At 51.6% G+C, this 27,059-nt stretch overlaps 1 protein-coding gene across 2 annotated transcripts in view; it reads right to left on the reverse strand.

The window, feature by feature from the left end:
- Window positions 1-19,133, reverse strand: part of GFRA4 (GDNF family receptor alpha 4) — a 130,987-nt gene extending 111,854 nt beyond the window's left edge. Inside the window, exon 1 of one of the 2 annotated variants that reach the window (XM_084626537.1) lies at window positions 18,750-19,133. In XM_084626537.1, the coding sequence (XP_084482663.1) occupies window positions 18,750-18,789 (40 nt within the window). In that variant the 5' untranslated portion in view covers window positions 18,790-19,133. The remainder of the gene's footprint in view (window positions 1-18,749) is intronic. The other variant, XM_084626538.1, reaches the window with a different exon arrangement.
- Window positions 19,134-27,059: the final 7,926 nt, after the last annotated feature.

The raw sequence follows: 27,059 nt of genomic DNA on the forward strand, positions 1-27,059 counted from the left end.
CCAGTGGCCTAAATCTCAGCTGTGGCTGGAATTATCACAGGGCTTTCCTAAGGCAGCTAGAAAATTCAATGGGAGTTGGGTGCCTGAATCCATTAGATCCAGTTCTGCAACTCTAACCAACTCCGGTGCAGTCCCATTTACATCAATGGGGAGCCTACTTCAATTTTTTCTATTCCAGTTGTTCTCACTGTTAAAAACAACTTTTCCTCCCATCGGTTCAAACCATTGCTCTTTGTCCTAGCTTCTTCTGAGGCGGAGAATAATTCCTTCTCATCACCTTGAAGGAATTTATAGGCCATGCAAGTCTTCTTTTTAGATTGCTCTTCGCAGAGACTCTTTGGCTCCTGCACTCCATCCAAAAGAAGATGTTGCCATAACAAGAGGCCCAGGTGTGCGATCTGTTTCTTCAGGGGGACACTGCTACATCGAAGTCCGGAAAATGTTGCACAGGATCATTAACAAGGGAAGGGAAGGAAACAAGACGAACTGTATTACGGGGGGGGAGGAGAAATGAAACAAAGTTGTCTGCAAATTGGTCGGTATAATTCAGCTAACCTTTGTTACTAGGAACATAAAGGCTGCTTGAGACAGAACAAACACTGATGCAAATTTAACTCCATACAGTCCCTTAAGCAAGTAGCTTCAGATTCATTTCATACCCTGTATAATAATTCACCACATCAGTTAACTTTGTTCTCCATTAGTAGGTAGCAAACATGCAATTGTAACCCACAACCTTTATTATAGAAGTCCCAAGTGCCCATACCTTTATTTTGTCACATACAATGTGAAATCTTTTAAATGTGTCTTATACTGTAGGTACCAAGATTCTCAGGAAAGAGCAACTCCAGCCACAACAACAATGGTGAAACATACAAGCCACTCTGATATGTCAGGTTTCAGAGTAGCAGCTGTGTTCGTCTGTATCCGCAAAAAGAAAAGGAGGACTTGTGGCACCTTAGAGACTAAAAAATGTATTTATTTCATCGATGAAGTGAGCTGTAGCTCATGAAAGCTTATGCTCAAATAAATTTGTTAGTCTCTGATATGTCAGTCATCTATTCCTAGAAACAGTCAGTTTCTTGTATCCAAGTAATATTAAGGCAGCTGTCACCAGGTGGCACAGTTACAGAGTTTTCCAAGTTCTTTTTCCTAGCATGTGAGCAAGCTTTTAGTCTTGGAAGAAATACTTGTCAGATGTGACCCTAAGAATTCCTCAGTGCCAACTGGCAAAGGATTCCCTGTTCTCTAACAGCAACTCACTCTTATTAAGGCCTGGTCTACACTAGAGTGGGGGGATCGAAGTTATGCAACTTCAGCTACATGAATAACATAGCTGAAGTCAACGTACTTAGACCTACTCACCGGTGTCTTCACTGCTGTGAGTCGACTGCTGTCGCTCCCCCATCGACTCCACCTGAGCCTCTTGGGGCGGTGGAGTACAGGAGTCAACGGGAGAGTGCCTGGGGGTCGATTTATTGCATCTAGACGAGACATGATAAATCGACCCCCGCTGGATCAATTGCTGCCTGCCAGTCCGGTGGGTTGTATAGACATACCCTAAGCCTGGCAAACTCACTACACCTAGCACACCACTTTCACAGTATTTATCCATAAAGAATGTCATATGGGACCTTAAATCAAAGCTTGGATCACACTAGTCATTAGTATTGTTGTGAATTATACGTACTGATGCTATGTAAGGAGTTAGGAGGGGGTGTGTGTGTGTTTGTGTATAGGAAAATACGTTTGAGTCTGAATCGAAGCAGGGTTGACAAGCAGGTTTTGACCAGACGAAGGATGTTTATTCGCCTGTCTTTTTATCTTCACTGAGAAAGCAAAAAGGACAGTGCTTTTGGCATTCATGAAAGAGGGATCCCCGCCATGTTGGCTGGAGATGGTGAGAGACAGTCTCACCTAAAGCAAACTACTTCAGCCAAGGAATTAGCCTGTTAAAGCTAAATTTAGACTCCATAAAGTGTGTTACACTTTTTGTTTTATGTGTAGCCATTTGTTGCCATTATTATCCCGAGTCACTATCTTTTAAATCCAAGCCTTTAATAACAAATGTCTGATTGTTTTCACTATAACTATATCTCAGTGCTGCGATGTTATCAAGAACGTGATCCTCAGCCGAATCAACCAGCTGGAGTGTCCCCTGGGGGATCGCAAACCTGATACTTTCTGTAAGTGGCCAGTGGTGACGTGCTGGACGCTGCAGGAAGGGCTCTGAGGATCATCACTGACTTGCGCAGAGAGAGCAAGGGCTGCAGAGGCCCGGAGGACAGTGCTTGTTCTCAGGGAACCAAGCTACATCAGCAACAGGCAAGCCCCTTCCTGCTAAGGGCTAGTGGTGGCAAGGTGCCTCACAACCCTGCCTACCCCTGGAGATCCTCACATTAGGTCTGGGTTATACAAGTTTCAGGACAAAGGGATCTGTGGGAGCAGGCAGAGTTTACTCTCCACCTTGGTCTTGGAGTAGAGTCAACTCTTGAGGCAGAGCTGCTCCTTGGGAGCCAGGCATCATTATTGGGCTGAGCTATCTGGGAGAAGGGATTGCCCTGCATGTTGTTTGGCCATCTCTGGGAGGGTTGGGGTGGGGGCAGAGGAAGGGAGAATAAAATAAATTGCACTTGGAATATACCCTGACTCTGCACCAGGAAATATGCTTAGGGTGCAGCAAAACATAGCACTAATATTGCCTTTAAAATCATGAGATTTAAAAAAAAAATCATTTGGACGTTCCTTTCCTGTGTGCTCTGAGCCCCTAGGGTGCACTTGGATGATGTTTTCAACCTTCCACCTGAAACAAGGGCTCCAACTGTAGATTTGAAAAAAACCAAAAGGTGAAATGTTCTCAACCACAGGATGCCAGGAGCTGGGGCGTGAAGTAAACCAGCAATTATTGCGAGACTCACAATTTATCAACATCAAGGAATTCATTCAAGAAGGATGGTGAGAAACTGTAGAGGGGTCAGAGAAGAGTCACGAGAATGAGGAAAAAGAAAAGGAGTACTTGTGGCACTTTAGAGACTAACAAATTAGGATTAGAAAACCTGCCTGATGGGGATAGACTCAAGGAGCTCAATTTGTTTACTTTTAAAAAGAGAAGGTTAAGGGGCGACTTGATCACAGTTTATGAGCACCTATCTGGGGAACAAATATTTGATAATGGGCTCTTCAATATAGCCGAGAAAAGCAAAGTACTTCCAATGGCTGGGAGTTGAAGGTAAACAAATTCAGCTGGCAAAGAACGTGTACATTTTTAAATAGCAAGAGTAATTAACCACTGGAAGAACTTAGCAAAGGTCATGGTGGATTCTCCATCACTGACCATTTTTAAATCAAGATAGAATGTTTTTTGAAAAGATCTGCCCTAGGAATTATTTTGGAGAAGTCCTATGGCCTGGGCTAAACAGGAGGTCAGACTAGATGATCACAGTTGTGCCTTCTGGCCTTAGCATCTATGAATCAAGGCAGGATCCTACAATGAAAAGTCATAAGAATGGCCACACTGGGTCAGACCAAAGATCCATCCAGCCCAGTATCCCGTCTACCGACAGTGGCCAATGCCAGGTGCCCCAGAGGGAGTGAACAAGTGATCTCTCTCTTGCCCTCCATCTCCACCCTCTGACAAACAGAGGCTAGGGACACCATTCCTTACCATCCTGACTAATAGCCATTAATGGACTTAACCTCCATGAATTTATCCAGTTCTCTTTCAAACCTTGTTATAGTCAAAGGCAGGGAGGGATGCTCTCCCCAAGCAAAGAGCACCAGGACAAAAGAACAAGTAGTCACCTGGAAAGTTTTCCTCCCACTGTGTGGGTGTCTATTTAGGTGGTAAGCTATTCAGGGCAGGGACTGTCTCTTACTCCATAGCTTTATAGTGCCTAGCAGAATGGGGCCCTTATCTCAGATGATGCCTCTAGCTGCTAACATAACTGAAGTATAATTAAGTCCAAGACAAAAGCTGACCCTCAATTTCAGAGCCTCACAAGGCAAGAGGAAATTATTCCCTCACCCCCACTTTTATTTATGTCATGACATTTTCAGCGCTGTTTTGTTAATACCAAGTTTAATGCTCACATCAGCAGCTCTTTGGTGCTCAGCTGCCCACAGAAAACTCTGTTTCTTTCTTATTTTACTCGGTTTGTCACCACAGCAGCTGAGTGCTTCATTTCCAAGAGTTAAAAAAGATAATATCTAGATTACAGATGCCACCAGGAGAAAGAAAACCAGAAGCAGCCAGCTGAAGCCCAAAGACATAGGCCCACTGCGGTGCCTCAGACTGGGTTCGATTCCAGTTCTGAACTGCCAGGGGAGTGATTTGCGAAAGACTCATCTACTTGCTTCCCTTGCCCCATCCCTAGGGAATCTGAGCACCACCAATACTCAAAGGCCTTACCTCTTTTCCTGGCACCCTAAGATGCCCAGACAACCCCATGACAACCAGGACATACCCGATAACTAACACGGGCAATTATTTTCTGCAGAGCCTTGGAAACTGAGAAGTCTGGAAAGGGTCTCCTGTTTAGTCAGGAAGCTTTATTATTATTGTGGTACTAGCCATTGGGTGCTGTACATACAGTGAGAGACAGTCCCTGCCCCCCAGAAGCTTATAATCTAAATAGATAAGGGTGGGAGGGGAAACATATACCAGGTTGGAAGCAGAGCTGAGAATACAAATCACTAGCCCACACTACCTCTTGGCCATTTTCACACACCCCTGGGGCTTGATCTTCATTGTTTATAAAACAATAGGGGGCTAAATTAATCTTTGCTGGTCCACAGCAGAAACAAAGGCATTAACACAAACTCCACCGGGCAATCTACAGCAGCTGAGTCTTACAACAGGCAAAATGCGATTGCAGTGAATGAATAATGGTGACTCTTGATCTGAATTACGTGCTTGGGCTTTTGTCTTCTTTGTAAAAACCCATTGGGATCCTTATGCCCTAAATCCCAGCCATTTAGCATCTGGACAATTTTAAAATCTTGTTGCCAAAGCTGACTGCTCTCCCCTCGGATTCAAACAATACTCTGCTGACAGCAGCGGTGAAAGAAAGATAAACCATTAAATTATACCTAGCGAGGGGACGTTGGAGGACCCGTCTCCATTCCCCCCACATCAATAAAACGGACACGTGAGCTATAAACCAGCTGCACACACTTGAGTGTCCATGTCCCCTCCAACACATGTGGTTGTGGTTAGCGTAGTAAGTGATATTGCACAACCCTGTCAAAACACCCCCATGGTGCAAGTATTGGAAAGAGGAGAGATTTTTGCCGTTGGAGTCAATAAATCAAATACAACTATTTGTATTGTGCCTTTTATGCAAACTGCATCCCAGAAGGCTTTCGAGAGAAAGATGAATTATACTGTTACAGAGTTCGGTACGTAACAAATAATAGCAGCAGAAAAGAGAGAAGCGCTCAGAACCACGCGCCGAGAGAAAAAGAGATGTTTTCAGAGGTGAACGTAAAAGAGAGGAAGAGCAGAGGGGATACAGAATAGGATGGATTTTTGAACTGGTGGTTCCTGGCCCAGGAAAGAAAAGAAGAAAACAAACAGTTGTCACTTGAAACACTTAGTGAATTTACACCCATTGAGGATCTGGCCCCATCTTTCCAAGCAGACTTTGGCATGTGATATATTAGAAGTCAGGAGGAAGGGGAAACTTTCACCTAAAAGTAAAATGGGGGGAGGGAAGGGGGTGTAGGAAGACTCGGCTGCTGGAGGAAGACTCGGCTGCTGGTCCATTGGAAAGACCATATGACGGTCATGCTTTCTCCCATGGCATCCCAGATGTGTGGAAGGAGCACCCTGTACATCGTCCTCCTTCAAATCCGACCTTCGAATTCACCTCTGCCCGGATGCCCACAATCATTCTAAACTGTCAGGCAGCTGGTGATCCCAATGATCTGACTGTTCTCTGTCTGCATCCCCCTTGTGTTTCTTGTCTGATACACAGATTGGAAGCTCCCTGGGGCAGGGACCATCTCTTTGTGTTGTGTTTGTGCAACACCATAGCACAATTGGGGATTGGAGCCCCTAGCTGTTCACACAAGCCAAATACTCAATAACAACAGTGCACCAAAGAGACTAGGACTTAGGATACCAAGGCTCTATGCGTGGGCAACCGCTGCCACTGGCCTGCTGGGTGACCTTGGGCAAGCCACTCCACCTTTGTGTGCCTCAGTTTCCCCATCTGTAACTTGTAAAGCGCTTTGAGCTGTGCTGGTGAAAAGAGCTAGGTACTGTTATAAAATGTTTCTCTGACATTTCCTGGAGGTCTGTCAATTTAATGTAACACACCCAAAACTAAGCTCCTGATCTTTCCTCCCAATCTCTCCTTCCTCTTTTTCTGTGTCCTTGCTGACATCACCATACTAAAATACAAACATAAAATTTTACTACATGTCCCCCTTTTGGCCCCTTAAGAACAATTCATCCTCACAAGACTTTCTCAGAGCATTGTGTCGTGACTGATAGAACCCATCTCCTACCTACCCGTGATCAACCTAGCTGGCCACTAGATTGATCCGGACTCTGGACTGGTAACTATAACATCAACTAGGGGGAGGGAGGGAGAGAGTGTGAGTGTGTGTGTGTGTGTGTGAGATTGAATGCATATGCTAATTGTTGTATCTTCAATAAATGTGGCATATTGCCTTTTCCCCTAAAAACGATCCCGTGTGCTTCTTACGAGCATAACAGGAAGGCCCGTCACCAGGGCCTGCCACCCAGGGATTATCTTGCCCTGCTAGACTGGGTCTTTCTGAGGGGGATGGAGGTATCCATCTGCTGACCTGACAGGGTGTCCTACCTGGCGCCCATGTTTGAGACATTACGGAAAGGTTGCCTCTCTGACCACTAACCCATGCTGTTCCTCCAGGTGGGTACTAATGCCACAGTCAGGTCTGACCCTGAGCAGATCAGCAGTGACAACAGGACTGCGGGAACAAGGGTGAAGGAGCCAGGGGCACAAGTGGTGTTCTCATCCATCCTCCTGGTTGAGGGCAAGGGCCCAGGCAGAGACACACGCATCCTGGAGATGAATGCATGGGTTCACAGATGGTGTTGATGGAAGGGTTGTGGCTTTGGAGGCTGTTCCAGGAAAGAGGACTGTTAGGAAGAGATGGGGTCCATCTGACCAAGAAGGAGAAGAGCATTTTCACGCACCGACTCAGTGAGGAGGGCTTTCAGCTAGGTGAAAAGGAGGCAGGAGACAAAAGTCCACAAGCAGATAATAATAATAAGAGAAAATCTGACCTTAACGGAGGGCTAGATGTTTGGGGGGGGGGAAAGAAATGGAAAAGTGCAATAGGGTCATAGAAGCAACAAGGGGGATAACAGTGGGTAAATCGGCTCAACATCTTAGATGTCTATTCACAAATGCAAGGGGTGTGGGGAATAAGAAGGAAGAACTGGAAGCATTAGTACATATGCTAAATTACATACCACAGAGATTTAGTGGGAGAAATCTCATTACTGGACTATCAGTCCAGTAGCTTGTTCAAGAAGTATACGCAAGGTAAAAAGGGAGGACGTGTTGCATTATACATCAAGAATGTGTACACTTGTTCTGAGGTCCAGACGGAGGTGAGAGACAGACCAGCTGAAAGTGTCTAGGTGAAGACAAAAGGGGGACTTTTCATGGCAGATGTCTACTACAGACCACCAACTCAGGAAGAGGTGCCGGATAAGGCATTTCTAGAACAAACAGACATATCCAAAACGAGATCTGATAGTAACGGAGGACTTTAACTACCCAGACATCTGTTGGAAATGTGACATGGCAAAACCTAAAATGTCCAATACATTCTTGGAATGTACAGGGGACAACATTTTGTTTCAGAAAGTGGAGAGAGGGGTCAAGTACCAGCACACCGTACTATGGGGGGCAGCCATCTTAGAGTTGACTGACCAACAGGGATGTTGTGAATCTGAAGATTGAAGGCAATTTGGGTGAAATGGATCATGAAATGATAGATTTCATTATTCTAAGGAAAAGAAGGAGTGAGAACAGCAGAATAAGGACAATGGACTTACAAAAAAAGAGCAGACTTTAACAAACTCAGCAAACTGGTAAGTAAGGGCCCATGGGAAGAAAATCTAACGGGAAAAAGGAGCTCAGGAGAGATGGTGTTTTTTTAAAGAGACAATAATAAAGGCACCACAGCAAACTATCCCAATGTGAAAGAAAGAGAGGAAGAAGAGTAAGAGGCCACTATGGCTCAATTAGGAGGCTTTTAATTACCTGAAAATCAAAAAGGAATCCTACAAAAAATGGCAATATGGAGAAATAGCAAAGGAGGAGTACAAAATAATAGCACAAGCATGTAGGGACAAAATCAGAAAGGCTAAGGCACAAAATGGATTACACTAGCAAGGGACAGTAAAGGCAATAAGAGGAGGTTCTGTAAATACAGGAGGAGCAAGAGAAAGACCAAAGTGTAGATTCTCTACTTAGTGTGTAAGGAGATCTAATAACGGATGACATCCAGAACACTGACCGTTTAATGCCTATTTTGCTTCAATCTTCACTAAAAAGGTTAATCACAACCAGATACTAAATACAATTAATATTAACAACAAGGGGGAAAAATGCAAGGCAAAATAGGAAAAGAATTGCCAAAGACTATTTAGATAAGTTAGATGTATTCAAATCTGCAGGGCCTAATGGAATTCACCCTAGGGTATTTAAGGAACTAGCTGAATCAGTCTCTAGCGATTATCTTCAGGAACTCATGGAGGATGGGGAGTTCCACAGGACTGGAGAAGGGCAAACGTACCTATCTTTAGAACACAGAGGACCCAGGAATTATAGACCAGTTAGTCAAACTTTAAAACCTGGAAAGATACTAGAACAAATTATGAATCAGTCAATTAATCTGTAAACACCCAGAGGATAAAAGGGTTAATAAGGAATAGGCAGCAGGGGCCCCAGGGGGTGGGGGCTGTTCTCAGCCCCCTTACCCCAGGCAGGTGGAGGGACCTGAGCTTCCTGGCCCAGCTGCGGCTTCTGGCTTGGCCAGGGGGCAGGTCCTCGGGAGGGAAGAGGAGGTGAACTGGTGGGGCGGGGCCTCACCCCTCACACTTTTAGGAAGACTCCATCACCCCTGGTGGGTGCACAACTGGTTGAAAGACCATGTTCAAAGAGAAGCAATCTATGGTTTGGTGTCAAACTGGGAGAACATATCTAGTGGAGTCCCACTTGGATAATGACTCAGTTATTATTGATTACATGGATAATGACTTGGATAATGGAGTGGAGAGCATGCTTATAGCATTTGCGGATTATGTTAAGATGGAGGACAGGATTAGAATTGAAAATGATCTTGACAAATTGAAGAACTGGTCTGAAATCACCAAGATGAAATTCAATAAAGACAAGTGCAAAGCACTACACTTAAGAAGGAAAAATCAAATGCACAACCACAAAATGGGGAATAATTGGCTAGGCAGTAGTATTGCAAAGGATCTGGGGTTACAGAGGCACACACACTGAATGTGAGTCAACAATGTGATGCAATTGTGAAAAAGGCTAATGTCATTTTAGGGTGTATTAACAGAAGTGTCGTATGTAAGACACGGGAGGTAACTGTCCCGCTTTACTCGGTGCTGGTGAGGCCTCAGTTGGAGTATTGTGGGGCCTAGAACTGGACACACTTTAGGAAAGATGTGGACAAATTGGAGAGAGTCCAGAGGAGAGCATCAACAATAATAAAAGATTTAGAAAACCTGGCCTATAAGGAATGGGTAAAAAACCCTAGGCATGTTTAGTCTTGAGAAAAGAAGACTGAAGGGGGACCTGGTAACAGTCTGCAAATATGGAAAGGGCTGTTACAAAACGGACAGTGATCAGTTGTTCTCCATGTCCTCTGCAGGTAGGCCAAGAAATAAGTGGCTTAATCTGCGGCAAGAGAGATTTAGGTTGGATATTAGGGAAAATTCCTAATGATCAGGATAGTTAAGCTCTGGAACAGGCTTCCAAGGGAGGTTGTGGAATCCCCGTCATGGGAGGTTTTGAAGAACAGGTTGGGTACACCCCTGTCAGGGATGGTCTAGGTTTACTTGGTCCTGCTTCAGTTCAAGCAGCTACACTAAATAACCTCTCGAGGGTCCCTTTCAGCCCTACATTTCTATGATTCTATGACTCCCACAAGAAATCTACTGGCAATGATGGGGAGAGAGGGTGATAAAAATGTATCTTTGTATTTTTTAAAAATTATATTAAAATGTTATGTGTTCAGGAAAAAAAAAAGTCTTATTAAATCAGTAAACCCATCCCCAGCAAGTGCAGGATGCAAAACGCAGATATAAGAATGTACCAGATGTTAAACTGATGCTCCACTTGATTTCAGCCAAAAGGAAGAATTTATATAGACCTTCATGCCTTGGTGCTCAATGAAGGCCTGATTCAAAGCTCATTGAAGTCAACTGCAGTCATTCCCTCCACTTCTTTGGGATTCAGATCAGGGCCTAAGTCACAAGCATGTCATCGTCCTTTCCCCCCCTCTTTACCTTAGATGTCCATGAGTTAGGGGTGGGGATAGCTCAGTGGTTTGAGCATTGGCCTGCTAAACCCGGGTTGTGAGTTCAATCCCTTAGGGGGCCATTTAGGGATCTGGGGCAAAAATTGGGGATTGGTCCTGCTTTGAGCAGGGGGTTGGACTAGATGACCTCCTGAGGTCCCTTCCAACCCTGATATTCTATGAGTCTCAACTCAACGGCAGTCCTGTCCTTCAGTGTCCTATGACAGAACCTCCAAAGAGCACTGGGGGGAGAAGAGACGCACCAAGGATACCGAGACTAATGGGAGGATTTGTTTGCAAAGTTTCCTCGCAGAATTTGAGAGGAAAATCAGGGTCAAAACGCTATTGGGGCGTGTTCTAAACCAGGCAAGTGAACAGACTCATGCTGAAGCTCACTGTGGGGCAGGTGTGCTCAATATACCATTTGGCAGAGACACAGCAGGCAGGGACCAAGAGGAGGCATAAGGATGCTTTTACACCTATGTAGTTAGTCCCTCCAGGTCCAAATTCAGACAGTCTGGTGGGGCAACGTTAGGGAAGCTCAAACGACCCGTTTGAAGTAGTTGTCCTTTAGAGAGCTCAAAATGTTAAGATGTTAACATGGATGTTAAGAGTAACAAGGTGGGTTTCTTCAGGTATGATGGCAATAAGAAGAAAGCCAAGGAAAGTGTGGGCCCCTTACTAAATGAGGGAGGCAACCAAGTGACAGAGGATGTGGAAAAAGCTAACGTACTCAATGCTTTTTTTGCCTCTGTCTTCACGAACAAGGTCAGCTCCCAGACTACTGCATTGGGCAGCACAGCATGGGGAGGAGGTGGCCAGCCCTCTGTGAAGGAAGAAGTGGTTCAGGACTATTTAGAAAAACTGGATGTGCACAAGTCCATGGGGCCGGATGCGTTGCATCCGAGAGTGCTAAAGGAATTGGCAGATGTGATTGCAGAGCCATTGGCCATTATCTTTGAAAACTCATGGCAATCGGGGGGAAGTCCCGGAAGATTGGAAAAAGGCTAATGTAGTGCCCATCTTTAAAAAAGGGAAGAAGGATGATCCTGGGAACTACAGGCCAGTCAGCCTCACCTCAGTCCCCAGAAAAATCATGGAGCATGTCCTCAAGGAATCAATTCTGAAGCACTTAGACGAGAGGAAAGTGATCAGGAACAGTCAGCATGGATTCACCAAGGGAAAGTCATGCCTGACTAATCTAATTGCCTTCTATGATGAAATAACTGGTTCTGTGGATGAAGGGAAAGCAGTGGACGTGTTATTCCTCGACTTTAGCAAAGCTTTTGACATGGTCTCCCATAGTATTCTTGTCAGCAAGTTAAAGAAGTATGGGCTGGATGGATGCACTACAAGGTGGGTAGAAAGCTGGCTAGATTGTAGGGCTCAATGGGTAGTGATCAATGGCTCCATGTCTAGTTGGCAGCCGGTATCTAGCGGAGTGCCCCAAGGGTCAGTCCTGGGGCCGGTTTTGTTCAATATCTTCATTAATGATCTGGAGGATGGTGTGGATTGCAACCTCTGCAAGTTTGCGGATGACACTAAACTGGGAGGAGTGATAGATACGCTGGAGGATAGGGATAGGATACAGAGGGACCTAGACAAATTGGAGGATTGGGCCAAAAGAAATCTGATGAGGTTCAACAAGGACAAGTGCAGAGTTCTGCACTTAGGACGGAAGAATCCCATGCACCGCTACAGACTAGGGGCCGAATGGCTCGGCAGCAGTTCTGCAGAGAAGGACCTAGGGGTGACAGTGGATGAGAAGCTGGATATGAGTCAACAGTGTGCCCTTGTTGTCAAGAAAGCCAATGGCATTTTGGGGTGTATAAGTAGGGGCTTAGCGAGCAGATTGAGGGACGTGATCGTTCCCCTCTATTCGACATTGGTGAGGCCTCATCTGGAGTACTGTGTCCAGTTTTGGGCCCCACACTACAAGAAGGATGTGGAGAAATTGGAGAGAGTCCAGTGAAGGGCAACAAAAGTGATTAGGGGACTGGAACAAATGACTTATGAGGAGAGGCTGAGGGAACTGGGAGTGTTTAGTCTACGGAAGAGAAGAATGAGGGGGGATTTGATAGCTGCTTTTAACTACCTGAAAGGTGGATCCAAAGAGGATGGATCTAGACTATTCTCAGTGATAGCAGATGACAGGACAAGGAGTAATGGTCTCAAGTTGCAGTGGGGGAGGTTTAGGTTGGATATTAGGAAAAACCTTTTTCACTAGGAGGGTGGTGAAATACTGGAATGCGTTACCGAGGGTGGTGGTGGAATTCCCTTCCTTAGAAGTTTTTAAGGTCAGGCTTGACAAAGCCCTGGCTGGGATGATTTAGTTGGGATTGGTCCTGCTCTGGGTAGGGGGTTGGACTAGATGGCTTCCAGAGGTCCCTTCCAACTCTGTTATTCTATGATTCTATGAAAATAAGGGCTCCCTTCACAGCTCTACATACGCTTAAAACAACAACAACAAAGCAGAACAACCCCCCCCCCCAAGGTATTTCAGTCTGCTAGACTTGAGAAAAACAATAGTCTAGTTTGACTGAGCTTGTGGCGGGCTCCAAGAAATCCTGAGTTTTAATCCTGGCCCTGCCACCTTCTTGATGAAGTCATTTAAGCTAGGATTCTCAAAAGATAATAAGGGAGTTAGGTGCTGGACTATGTGCCTCAGTTTCTCACCTATAAAAGGGGATATTGGTAATTATGCACCCATGGGGGGTACTGTTGAAGCTAAATTACTTAGTCCCTGTCCCAAAGATCTTACGATCTATCTTGTTGTTCTGTGTTTGTGCAGCGCCTAACAAAATGGGATCCTGGCCCACGACAGGAACTCCGAGAGTAAGTCTACACAGCAAAGAAAACCCTGTGGCTGGCCCATGCCCGCCGACTCAGGCTCCTGGGGCTCATGCTGCAGGGTTGTTCCGTTGCTGTGGAGACTTCCAGTCTTGGGCTGCAGCCCGGGCTCCAGGGACCCTGCGAGGTGGGAAGGTCCCAGAGCTCGGGCTCCAGCCAAGCCCAGAAGTCTACACAGCAATGAAACGGCCCCGCCGCCGCAGTCTAGTGTCTAGTTGATGTGTAGACACACTTCTACGTGCAAGAGTGAGGGAAGCTCCCCAAAAGTGGGGTGGCACTGGTGCCCAAACCGTGGCCCCCGCCACCCCTTCTTCTGAGGCCTTGCTCCTGCACACCACCCCTTCCCCCCAAGCCTCCGCCCTCATGCCACCCCTTCTCCCCGCCCCCCCAAGACCTCGCCTCCCACTCGCTCCTCTTTTCGCCCCCTAGGGTGACCAGACAGCAACTGTGAAAAATTAGGATGGGGGGGTGGGAAGTAATAGGCACCTATATAAGACAAAGCCCCAACTATTGGGACTGTCCCTATAAAAATCGGGACATCGGGTCACCCTAACACCCCTGCCCCATTACTCACCCCTGAAGCCGGTAAAAAGTGGGAGGGCATAGCCCCTCACCCTTTTAAAAGTGATGGGGCCATGGCCCCCTGACCCACACTGTTCCAGCACCCCTGCCTACATGCTATCACTGTACAAATAATAACATCAATTGTCACTGATGATAAAATTCCAGGTGAAATTGGTAAAACTTCCATTGGCTTCAGTGGGGTCTAGATTTCACCCCCAGTCTGTAAAAGGCTTTGAAATCCTTTGTAGGGAAGGTGCTATAGAAGAATAGGTGCCACTGTTAGTAGAGATGGTCAAAAATGTAAGTATATTCCCAGAAAAATGAGAAAAATTAACTTTGGGGTTTGTTTTTTTTTTAAATTTGTAGTGAAATTTCCCACTATATTTTATGGAGTGGAGGGTGGGAAAAAAAAACCCAATTCTCTTTCATTTTTTACACTAGAGAAGGGGGCAGCAAAAAACAAAAGTGTTTTTTTCACCCTCAGAAGAAAATAAGGAGTGCTGAAAAAAAATCACTTTTTTCTTCATTTTTTTAATTCAAACTTCATCAAAAAGCCAAAAATTTCAGATACAAGGAAAAATATTGTGAAAATTTTCATTCGGTCAGAAAAGGCATTTCTCTCCATGAAAAGTACTTTGATTAACATGTGTCAGGTCTAAAGATCAGTTGTTATTTAAGGCAGTGCAGCCCTGGGGAAATCTTCTCCCAGGGCAGAGTACACACCACCACATTTCCCTGGATTTGGGGGTCTTTTCACAAGTCAGAATTGTGGTACTGTCTGAGGGCAGCCTGCTGATCTGGATGTTTTAAACCTTATGCAGTTCTGACAGTCATTGAGAAACCTAAGTATAAGGTGCACATTAATATGCAAACAATGGATTGTTTCTGTCAAAGCTGAGCTGGGTGTTGCTGACAAACGCAGTCATTTTTGTAGCGTTCCAATTCCACTCCCCCCCACAGACATACACACATATGGTTTCTCAAGAGCTTTTTGTGCTTTCCCTGGGATTTGAGTTCCTATCACAGGTAAGAAGCAGCAAGAGGATCAGCCGTCTCTGTGTTTGATTGCGGCTGCGATTAATCTGCAGGAAACATACGCCAACAAATTATATTAAGTACCAAGCACAATAAAACTTGCCAGGTAAACACTTCACTACCAGAGAGTGGAAAGGTTTCCTCCCAGCTGCCATTTCACGGTCCCACGGTATATCATTAATAGAGGTGACTTGTAATGGTCTGGAACCACATCTGGGCCTGATGGAGACTTCACAGTGGAAAGGGGCTATTTCCAACTCCCATCCCCCAACATTTCACCCTTTTCATTTCAGTTTCATGACCATCATTACATTAATTACTTATTAAGTATAATCAGTATTGTGACAAACGTCTGCTCGGCTCTTTACAAATAAGCCTGCAGATGAGGGTCATAAACTCCTTTCATTAGGCACTAAACAGGATCCTGCACTCTAAATATTTTAATAAAATTAATTAATGATACTCTGCCCTTCTATAGCACCAGTCATCCAAAGATCCTAAAGCTCTTTAAATGTTAAATAAACCTCACCATTTCCTTACTCTATCCATTAAAAAGCTGGAAAAACCGAGGCACCAAGAGATTAAATGGGTCAGTTACAGGTTCATAGATCATAGAATCTCAGGGTTGGAAGGGACCCCAGGAGGTCATCTAGTCCAACCCCCTGCTCAAAGCAGGACCAATCCCCAATTTTTGCCCCTGTCCCTAAATGGCCCCCTCAAGGATTGAACTCTCAACCCTGGGTTTAGCAGGCGAATGCTCAAACCACTGAGCTATCCCTCCCCCCAAAAGGGAGTGACAAGGGTGGGATAAATGGTTCTAGAATGGGACCCAGGAATCCTGACAAAGTCTTACGTTCTAGAAACAATCCCACCAATGTTTGCCCCATTTTTTCTTACACTGAGCAGTGTCACTTGACCAAACAAAGGGCATGTACTTGACTAATAACATTTCACCACATGCCTGATTTCAACAAACACAGAGAACCTGAGAATTATCACAGGAATTGTTGGGTATAGTTTGAAAGATGATCTTTTCATGCTATATGTGTACAGTGCCTAGCACAATGGAGCCCTGATCTCTGACAGGTGTGACCACAAGACAAATATTAATTAATAATCATAATAATTACAAAGAGTCAAACACTTCTACCAGTGAAAAATATCTATACTCTCGCGTGAATTTTAGCTCATGAGGACAGCCTTCCCTAAGATTATCCCACAGGGAATTACACTGACCAGTGACCCCAGCCAGGGCAAATGTCAGTTCAAAGGAGAAAAGGTCATTTTGATCTTCCTTTTGAGCTTCTCTCTCTCTACACCAAAGGGGCAAATGCCAAGGTGTGAAAGCCAGCTGATAATGGCTAACGTTGCAACTCTGACCTTTGGCAATTGTCTTTCGTGTGTGGTGAAACCTGCTAACCTACGTCACATACTCAGAGATCTGTTCTTTTTAAAAGCCCTTTTCTATTAGTGCAGGTTAATATTACTCCAGGAGCCTTATGTGAGAGTAAACGTCAAGGAAGGTGGCACCTTTAGGTGCAGTGTTACCTTCCTTCACTTTCTCTACTGCACGCACATCACAGAATATATTCTAGACTGTAAATAAAACTGTATTGTTCCCAACCCATGACCTACCCCGGGTTTAACTTGTAGATAAACACTGCATGTGTATTTACATGAAATGACCACACTGTACCTTTAACTGTTGCCTTGCTGTATGGAGATTAGCTGGAGTTAGGCAGGCACTGTGGTGATGGGAACTGAAGGGGAACACCTGCTACTAGGGACATCTAGAATTTTTGTTGGCTCAGAGAAAAGGTAAAAGGAAATCACCTGGTAGTCGCAAAAAGAACAGGAGGACTTGTGGCACCTCAGAGACTAACCAATTTATTTGAGCATAAGCTTGTAACAATTCATGGTCTAAGGAATTTTTTTTTAGAAACTATTTTTGTCTTTAAAATGAGACACTGTCCCACCCTGACATCAGAGACTCAGGGGAAATAAATGATTAGGACATCTGGTCCATTCCCACAGGACAGTGCAAGATTTTTCCCTCCAGTATTTTGCTAGTACTCCATCCCCTCTACTTCTTAAAATCGCAAGCAACAAGGCTCTCTCTCCCTCTCCTCCTTCGCTTCCTTGCAACGTACAACACAATAGTGCCACAAACAAAATAAATGCTTAGTGTCTTGGACATTCTTCGTTCAGGGCTTTTTTAAGTGCAGTCCCATTCTTCACTGGGTTAAAGGGGAGACATTTTCTTACAATATAGAAGCCGCACGTTTACAAAAGAAACCAAGAAAAACGATGAAGCATGAGAGTAATTTCACAGTGCGGATAGCAGCTAAAGTGAGAGGCAATCCAGAGAGCTAAGCGACTGACACCTTTAGCTGCTGTGCACCTAAAGCTGGAGTTTGGACAGTCCCTGGTATTCAGTCTCTGTGCTACCGCCTGGTTTCAGTTGCCAAAACAAATCACATCGCATTTAATTCTTTTTAGCAGCATCTCTTCAGCGCCTCAAAAAAAAAGCCCAAAAACCAAAACACAAGAACAAAAACCACCTTTTCTGTCTCCAGTGACACAAAAAGCATGCTTGGTTCCCAATGTGGCATCATGTTTTTAATCTACTTGGTGCATGGTTTGAGGCCATTCACTGTATCCTAGTGGTTAGCAGCAGCGTCCAGCAGTACTTGCTAAATCTGCCCCCAAAGATCACAGGAAAACACACACACATTACAGTACAAGGAGAACATCTACCCCTCTTTCTCTCCAGTCCAAGAGACTTGAGACGATGCAGACTTCAAAGATCTAGAAAGGTTTTTAGAAACCCCTGCAGATAATCCCCCAGGTGCAACTCAAACAAACGTTGGAAATAAACTCTGTACAATTCCACTATGAAAATGTTACGTGTCCACATTTCAAATTTAAGGCTTTATACTCACTAGGGCAGACCCCCAGTTACACATTGGAGCTATGGCAATCTACACCAGCCAAAGATCTATTCTATTGGGGTCTACATGGGGGGGGGGGCAGAAAATTGATTTTACAGGTTGGGGAATCTGAAATCTTGTTTTCTATTCCAGAGTCCCTTCTACTAGTTTGGGGCATTGAATGAGTTAGAGGGGATCCTCAAAATCTTCTAAAGAGCCAAGGTTTTATCCCGTGTGGTACCTTATCACTGAAGAAGCATCATGTGGATTTAAAAACGGGATTAAAGATTTCCCTGGATAACAAGACTATCTAGGGTTAGAACCGTAAATATTAAACACAAACACTCATCTTGGACCAGATACAAACCCTCCACGGCGCAAGCCAGCCACTGACTAACGAGATTTGGGGGAAAGGCTACCCCAGAACTGCGACCTTCCTCGGATTCATCCGGTCCTGCCCACGGGCAGCCCCAGACTAGCTGGACCCCTGCTCTGACCCAGTCTGGCGTCTCCTACATCCAGAGCCCCGGGACCCCATCCCACATGGCCTTTAACCGGCAGCCCTGCCCCAGAAGCGGAGGGAAACGCCGAGAGAAAAGCCCGCTCGGTTTCCAGCCCGCACACGCTCCCCTGCTCTGCCCCCAGCGAGGGAGCGGAGCACCCCAGAGGCCAGCCCCAGCCCGCCCCCGGAAAGTTGGCTCCGCTCCTTCCAAGCGAAGCAACCCGAGGGGAAGGGGAGCGACCCCCCGCCAGCCAAGGGCCCTTACAGCCGAGGGCAGGAGGGTCCGCGATGAACCCGGGCTCCGAGCAGGGGCTTCCGCGACTCACCTGCGAGGATCAGCATGACAAAGTAGCAGATCCCCCTCATCCTATTGACTCGGGGCAGATCCGGGGCTGGGGGAGGCGGCTTCGGTTCGCACCCCCGGGGGGCTCGAGCAGGCGCTGCAAGGCTGGGGAGGGCTAATCCCCCCTGGGCAGCCCCCTCTCTGCAGGGAAGGGAGCGCTGGCCGGCAGGGACCCCGGGTCCTGCTGGGGCATGGTCCCCCCCTGCGCCCCGCTCTGCGCTGCGAGCCGGCTGCTGCCGGGGGCCGGGCTGGGCTCCACGCCGGGCCAGCCCGGCAGCCGGGCAGGGGCGGCCTTTGCAAACTTCTCCCGGGGAGGGGCGGCGCGGGGAGCCGCGGGGGGAGGCTGGCTCGCCTGCCCGGGCGGGGCGCTGCGGGGCAGGAGGGTCTCCCCGCCGCGGGGTGGGGGCGCTCCGCGGGCTGCCGGCCGCTGCCACCGCCGCCGCCGCCGCTCCGGCTGGGCAGGGAGAAGCGGGGAGAGGCTTAAAGGCGCAGCAGCGCCGCTCCTCCTCCACCCCCCCCCGCTCCCGTGGGGCACCGGATCCTGCTCGGCCCCCTCCCCTCCCCTCTCCCCCCGTGGGGCACCGGATCCTGCTCGACCCCTCCCCTCCCTCCCCTCTCCCCCCGTGGGGCACCGGATCCTGCTCGGCCCCCTCCCCTCCCCTTTCCCCCGTGGGGCACCGGATCCTGCTCGACCCCTCCCCTCCCTCCCCTCTCCCCCCATGGGGCACCGGATCCTGCTCGGCCCCCTCTCCTCCCCTCTCCCGCCGTGGGGCACCGGATCCTGCTCGGCCCCCTCCCCTCTCCTCCCCTCTTCCCCCGTGGGGCACCGGATCCTGCTCGGCCCCCTCCCCTCCCCTCCCCTCTCCCGCCGTGGGGCACCGGATCCTGCTCGGCCCCCTCCCCTCCCCTCCCTCCCCTCTCCCCCCGTGGGGCACCGGATCCTGCTCGGCCCCCTCCCCTCCCCTCTCCCCCCGTGGGGCACCGGATCCTGCTCGGCACCCTCCCCTCCCCTTTCCCCCGTGGGGCACCGGATCCTGCTCGGCCCCCTCCCCTCCCCTCCCCTCTACCCCCGTGGGGCACCGGATCCTGCTCGGCCCCCTCCCCTCTCCTCCCCTCTCCCCCCGTGGGGCACCGGATCCTGCTCGGCCCCCTCCCCTCCCCTCCCCTCTCCCGCCGTGGGGCACCGGATCCTGCTCGGCCCCCTCCCCTCTCCTCCCCTCTCCCCCCGTGGGGCACGGGATCCTGCTCGGCCCCCTCCCCTCCCCTCCCCTCTCCCGCCGTGGGGCACCGGATCCTGCTCGGCCCCCTCCCGTCCCATCCCCTCCCCTCCCTCCCCTCTCCCCCCGTGGGGCACCGGATCCTGCTCGGCCCCCTCCCCTCCCCTCTCCCCCCGTGGGGCACCGGATCCTGCTCGGCCCCCTCCCCTCCCCTCCCCTCTCCCCCCGTGGGGCACCGGATCCTGCTCGGCCCCCTCCCCTCCCCTCTCCCCCCGTGGGGCACCGGATCCTGCTCGGCCCCCTCCCCTCCCCTTTCCCCCCGTGGGGCACCGGATCCTGCTCGGCCCCCTCCCCTCCCCTTTCCCCCGTGGGGCACCGGATCCTGCTCGACCCCTCCCCTCCCTCCCCTCTCCCCCCATGGGGCACCGGATCCTGCTCGGCCCCCTCCCCTCCCCTTTCCCCCGTGGGGCACCGGATCCTGCTCGACCCCTCCCCTCCCCTTTCCCCCGTGGGGCACCGGATCCTGCTCGACCCCTCCCCTCCCTCCCCTCTCCCCCCATGGGGCACCGGATCCTGCTCGGCCCCCTCTCCTCCCCTCTCCCGCCGTGGGGCACCGGATCCTGCTCGGCCCCCTCCCCTCTCCTCCCCTCTTCCCCCGTGGGGCACCGGATCCTGCTCGGCCCCCTCCCCTCCCCTCCCCTCTCCCGCCGTGGGGCACCGGATCCTGCTCGGCCCCCTCCCCTCTCCTCCCCTCTCCCCCCGTGGGGCACCGGATCCTGCTCGGCCCCCTCCCCTCCCCTCCCCTCTCCCGCCGTGGGGCACCGGATCCTGCTCGGCCCCCTCCCCTCTCCTCCCCTCTCCCGCCGTGGGGCACCGGATCCTGCTCGGCACCCTCCCCTCCCCTTTCCCCCGTGGGGCACCGGATCCTGCTCGGCCCCCTCCCCTCCCCTCCCCTCTACCCCCGTGGGGCACCGGATCCTGCTCGGCCCCTCCCCTCTCCTCCCCTCTCCCCCCGTGGGGCACCGGATCCTGCTCGGCCCCCTCCCCTCCCCTCCCCTCTCCCGCCGTGGGGCACCGGATCCTGCTCGGCCCCCTCCCCTCTCCTCCCCTCTCCCCCCGTGGGGCACGGGATCCTGCTCGGCCCCCTCCCCTCCCCTCCCCTCTCCCGCCGTGGGGCACCGGATCCTGCTCGGCCCCCTCCCCTCCCATCCCCTCCCCTCCCTCCCCTCTCCCCCCGTGGGGCACCGGATCCTGCTCGGCCCCCTCCCCTCCCCTCTCCCCCCGTGGGGCACCGGATCCTGCTCGGCCCCCTCCCCTCCCCTCCCCTCTCCCCCCGTGGGGCACCGGATCCTGCTCGGCCCCCTCCCCTCCCCTCTCCCCCCGTGGGGCACCGGATCCTGCTCGGCCCCCTCCCCTCCCCTTTCCCCCCGTGGGGCACCGGATCCTGCTCGGCCCCCTCCCCTCCCCTTTCCCCCCGTGGGGCACCGGATCCTGCTCGGCCCTCTCCCCTCCCCTCTCCCCCCGTGGGGCACCGGATCCTGCTCGGCCCCTCCTCTCCCCTTCCCTTTCCCCCCGTGGGGCACCGGATCCTGCTCGGCCCCTCCTCTCCCCTTCCCTTTCCCCCCGTGGGGCCCCGGATCCTGCTCGGCCCCCTCCCCTCCCCTTTCCCCCCGTGGGGCACCGGATCCTGCTCGGCCCCCTCCCCTCCCCTTTCCCCCCGTGGGGCACTGGATCCTGCTCTGCCCCCTCCTCCCCTCCTCTCGTGGGGCACCGGATCCTGCTCTGCCCCCCCTCCTATGGGGCATCGGAGCCGAGCTCTGCCTCCTCCCCTCCCCACCATGGGGCACCGGATCCTGCTCTGCCCCCTCCCCCCGTGGGGCACCGGATCCTGCTCGGCCCCCTCCCCTCTCCCCCCGTGGGGCACCGGATCCTGCTCGGCCCCCTCCCCTCCCCTCTCCCCTCCCCCCGTGGGGCACCGGATCCTGCTCGGCCCCCTCCCCTCCCCTCCCCTCCCCTCCCCTCTCCCCCCGTGGGGCACCGGATCCTGCTCGGCCCCCTCCCCTCCCCTCTCCTCTCCCCCCGTGGGGCACCGGATCCTGCTCGGCCTCCTCCCCTCCCCTCTCCCGCCCTGGGGCACCGGATCCTGCTCGGCCCCCCCTCCTATGGGGCATCGGAGCCGAGCTCTGCCTCCTCCCCTCCCCACCATGGGGCACCGGATCCTGCTCTGCCCCCTTCCCCCGTGGGGCACCGGATCCTGCTCGGCCCCCTCCCCTCTCCCCCCGTGGGGCACCGGATCCTGCTCGGCCTCCTCCCCTCCCCTCTCCCGCCCTGGGGCACCGGATCCTGCTCGGCCCCCTCCCCTCCCCTCCCCTTTCCCCCCGTGGGGCACCGGATCCTGCTCGGCCCCCTCCCCTTCCCTCTCCCCCCGTGGGGCACGGGATCCTGCTCGGCCCCCTCCCCTCTCCCCCCGTGGGGCACCGGATCCTGCTTGGCCCCCTCTCCTCCCCTCCCCTCTCCCCCCGTGGGGCACCGGATCCTGCTCGGCCCCTCCTCTCCCCTTCCCTTTCCCCCCGTGGGGCACCGGATCCTGCTTGGCCCCTCCTCTCCCCTTCCCTTTCCCCCCGTGGGGCCCCGGATCCTGCTCGGCCCCCTCCCCTCCCCTTTCCCCCCGTGGGGCACCGGATCCTGCTCGGCCCCCTCCCCTCCCCTTTCCCCCCGTGGGGCACTGGATCCTGCTCTGCCCCCTCCCCCCCTCCTCTCGTGGGGCACCGGATCCTGCTCTGCCCCCCCTCCTATGGGGCATCGGAGCCGAGCTCTGCCTCCTCCCCTCCCCACCATGGGGCTCCGGATCGTGCTCTGCCCCCTTCCCTCCACTCCCCCCTGTGGGGCATAGCCCTCTTGCTCTGAGGCCTCTCCCCACAAGGGCTTTGAGCTCCCCCCTCCCTCCTTCAGCGATCTCCCTTTCCACCCCTCTGAAAGGAAACACACACAGCCAGTTGCCCCCTGTGAGCCCCCAGCCCATTTCCCCATGAGCCCCCTGCCCAGCCTTCCTCCTTAAGCAGCCTCCCTTGTCCCCATCAGCCCCCCTCTCTGTAGTCCCTGGGGCTACATCTTCCGTGAGCCTCCGTCTTTGTGATCTCCAGACCACGTCCTCCAGGAGCCCCCATCTTGTCCTCATAAATCCCCAGCTACTTGATCCCCAGCCCACATTCTCCATGAATCTCCATCTCATCCCCATGAATCCCCATCACCGTGAGCTCCAGACCCCGTCCTCCAAGAGCCCCCAGGCCACATCCTCCATGAACCCTCCACCCATCTCTGTAGCCCCCAGGCCACATCCTTCATGAGCTCCCCATCTCCGTGATCTCCAGACAAGATCCTCCAAGAGTGCCCATCTTGTCCCCATGAACCCCCATCTACAGGACCCCTAGGCCACATCCTCTACTGATCCCTTGGCTGCATCCCCATGAACCTCCTGTCTTTGTAGCCCCCAGGCCAAATTCTTCATGAATCCCCGCATCTTCATGATCCTCAGCCCACGTCCTCCATGAGCCCCCTTCGCCCCAGCTCATCCCCATGAGCTCCCAGTCCACATGACCCCCAGACCTCATTCTCCACGAGCCCCCTTCCCTCCATCTTGTCCCCATGAAACTCAGTCTACATGATCCCCAGATCATATCCTCCATGAGCCCCTTGCCTCCTGTCTCATCCCCATGAGCCCTTCCCCCCCATCTACATGACCCCTGGGCCAAGTCCTCCATGAGACCTTCATCTGTGTGACCCCCAAGGCATGTCATCCGACTCCTCCATGAGCCTCTTCACTGCCTTAGACCTCATGGCATGCCCCTGTGGGCCTCTCTCCATCTCCTTTAGCCTCATGCGATGATTCTCATGGCCTTGAAGGTGACCTCCATAGGGGAAAAGTCTGTGCCTTTTTTCAGAGTGGTCTACAGCACTTTCCATCCTTGTCTCCTAAAGTCCTTTACAATGCTGAGTCAGTAACAGGCACCTGCTCATTGAATTGGAGATAAGGCTACAGCACAGAATAGATAGACCAACCTAGGCACAAAGAGGTGAAGGGACTTGCCCAAGTTCACACAGCAAGTCAGTGGTAGCATCAGGACTAGAGCCAAGTTCTCCTCATTCCCAGTTCAGTGACCTACCCAGTGACCTACCCATATTCTTCCTTCTTTGTGATTTAGTTTAAAAAGCCTGGACTTCACACTCACCCCATCCTCCTCCAGTTAACAAATGGACACCAGAAGCATCATGAACATTGAGGCTTGTCTTTCCTCTTTGTGATGGAGGACTCCCTTTGGGAATCACAGATGTGCAATGGGAGCTTTCTGAGCCCTCAATGGTGGGGCAGGAGGTGGTGTTGAATTTTTACATTAGATAGCTTTTCTCCCACCTATGTGCAAGGTGTTGGAGTTAAATGAGTGTTAATAAAACAACAATAACAACATCTAAAGTCTGGCTAAAAGTCCCTTCCCACTGGAACTGCTCAGGGTTTTTCTCTGTTTTTTTGTAATGCCATGATGAAATTAGTTCTCTGGATCCTCCAGGCAAACCAGGGAAGCAGTGTGAAAAACAGAGGGAAAAATTAACTAAAACACACTTTCCAGGTCATCTATATGCACGTCATAAAGAAACCAATGAAAGCACAAACATATTTCCTCCTGGCAGGTTACCATTAAGACCCGTGCCAAGTCCACCAACCTCTTCTCCTCTGGAACAAAGCAGCAAGATGTAGACACCCTTTCCTGCTGCTTTCTTTACACCATGCCCTGTTTTAGAGAGTGCATCTGTGGGGCAGCATAGTGGGATCTATGTCTGCACTGAAGCGATGTCCTCTGGCCAGCCCGCACTGGGGTGCTTTGGAGAAGGGGACCCTTGTCCCGTTCCAAAGGTCAGCTGAAGGCACCAAGCTAGATTTTCCTCTCACCTACCCGACCGTCAGTCAGGACAACTCTCCTGAAGCCAGCAGGGTTATACCAGACACCTTATGTTGGTGGAGCAGAAAACCTGGATGTACAACACCACTTTTGCACCAGCTCTTGCAAAGCGGGTGCCGGCTAGGTAAGGCATTGCCACTCTGTCCAGCTTGTTGAAGGCAGGAGACTCGCCTAAAGGTGAATCTGTGCCATAGTCCCATGCCAACACTGAATGAACCCAAGGGCGTCTGGATCTGGTTCGGCCCATCCCAGAGACAGCGCTAGGCTTAGGGTATGAGCAGCACCCATCAGAGGAATGCAGAGGCTGGAGAGAATTGAATGGCACTAAAGCAACCTGGCCTCCTTCACAATAAGTAGCCTGTGAGGTGGGGGATGGGGAAAGTCCAGCGTGGGACAAGACCCTTGGTGTGTCCGAACACTGAGGCATTTCCTGTCCTTTAAATGTGCTGGGGGAGGCTAAACCCTTAGGAACAGCCACCCAGAAAGGATGTGCTGCAAATGTGGTTAAGTGAGACGTCACCACTCCCTGCAGGGGTGTGTGAATTGGATTATAACTTGTACTAATCACCCCCCATGGGTCCGGGAGGTTTACCTGTTTGTTCCCCCTTACAGAGCCAAGAGATTGATCAATCCATGTCTAAAAAAGCCACTGTGCATCATGCTAACCCAGCCCCGAATAGTGATTCTCCATGAGCCCCAGCCAACAGAGTGGCTAGGCTCAGAATGCCAGTGAAAGGAGGAATTGTTTAGGGTGGTCCCGGGAGTGCAGAATCAGGAGGAGTGGGATGGAAAGGGAAAAATTCGACTGATGATAAGAAAAGAGCTCCTAAGAGTGAAATCTATCATTGCTATTATTCTTTGTGTCACACTAGCCCCAGGGGTCCCAGCTGAGATCGGGGCCCAATGTGCTGGGAGCTGTACATACACACAGTAAAAGGCAATCCTTCAATACAGAAAAAAAAAGCCCACTGACCGTACACCCCTAGTTATCACCTACCACCCCACACTGGCACCCATACCGGATGTCATCAAACAGTTACAACTCATATTTGCTGGGGACCACATCCTGAAAGAAATCTTTCCCAAACCCCGTCTTCTGCCCTTCAAACAACCCCCCATCTCGCCAAGCTCATCACCAGAGCAAGCTCCCTATGGAACAACTCCAAGTGGCACCTGACCCTGCCAGAACAACAGATGCTAAACCCGCAGCTATATCTCCACTTAGGGTGACCGTATTTCCCAAAGGGAAAACAGGACACTGTGCAGGGCTGCCCCAAGTCCTCCCACCTCCCCCATAGGGCTGGGGGGGTCTCTGCTCGCCCATACCCTGTCAGTCCTTGCTCAAACACTGCCTGCTCCCTGCAGGGGGGCGGCTGTGTGGAGCCCCAGGTCTCCCCCCCATGGTCTGGGAGGCAGGAGCTGTGGGGGGCACTTTTGGGGGACCCAGAGGCCCAGAGTGGCCTAGGGGATTAGCGGGGGGCTGGGAGCAGCCTGCTCCGCTTCCCTTGCCCCAGCCCCAACAGTGTCGCTCGGCGGAGAGGGCTTGGGGGAAGGGAAGGGATCCTCCCCGCCCCACCCCGCCCCACCCTGCCCCGCATTCACTGGCAGCGGCGGGAAGCGGAGCAGTGCAGCCCCAGCCCGCTCCACTCCGCCAGCTCCCAGCCACGTCGCTCTGCTTCCCGCCGCCGGTGAGTGCGGTGGGGGGAGACCTGTCCCCAACCCCGCAAGCGACATGGCTGGGGCCAGTGCCGGGGGTGATCCTTTCCCCAACCTCCCTGCACTCACTGGCAGTGGGAAGCGGAGCAGGGGGGATGGGTAGGAGGTGGGGTGGAGCGTGTTGTCCAGGGCCCCACACTCCCCTAGGGACAACCCTGCCCCTTACAGTGGGCGCAGCCCGCGGGGGAGAGGGGCAGCTGAGGGATAGGGCTGGTCACCGGGGCTGGTTCTGCCGCGTATGCAGCACGCAGCTGCCTAGGGCACCATGAAATTTGGGGGAATTTGGTGCCTCAAATTTCATGGTGCCCTAAGCAGCTGCGGGTGCTGCATATGCCTAAGGACGGCCCTGGTTCCACTGTTCCCACGATCAATGCCCCCAAACAATACATCTTTCAAGATCCCTGG

This window comes from Lepidochelys olivacea (genome assembly GCF_965140295.1).
Source record: "Lepidochelys olivacea isolate rLepOli2 genome assembly, chromosome: 4".
Classification (NCBI taxonomy): domain Eukaryota; kingdom Metazoa; phylum Chordata; order Testudines; family Cheloniidae; genus Lepidochelys; species Lepidochelys olivacea.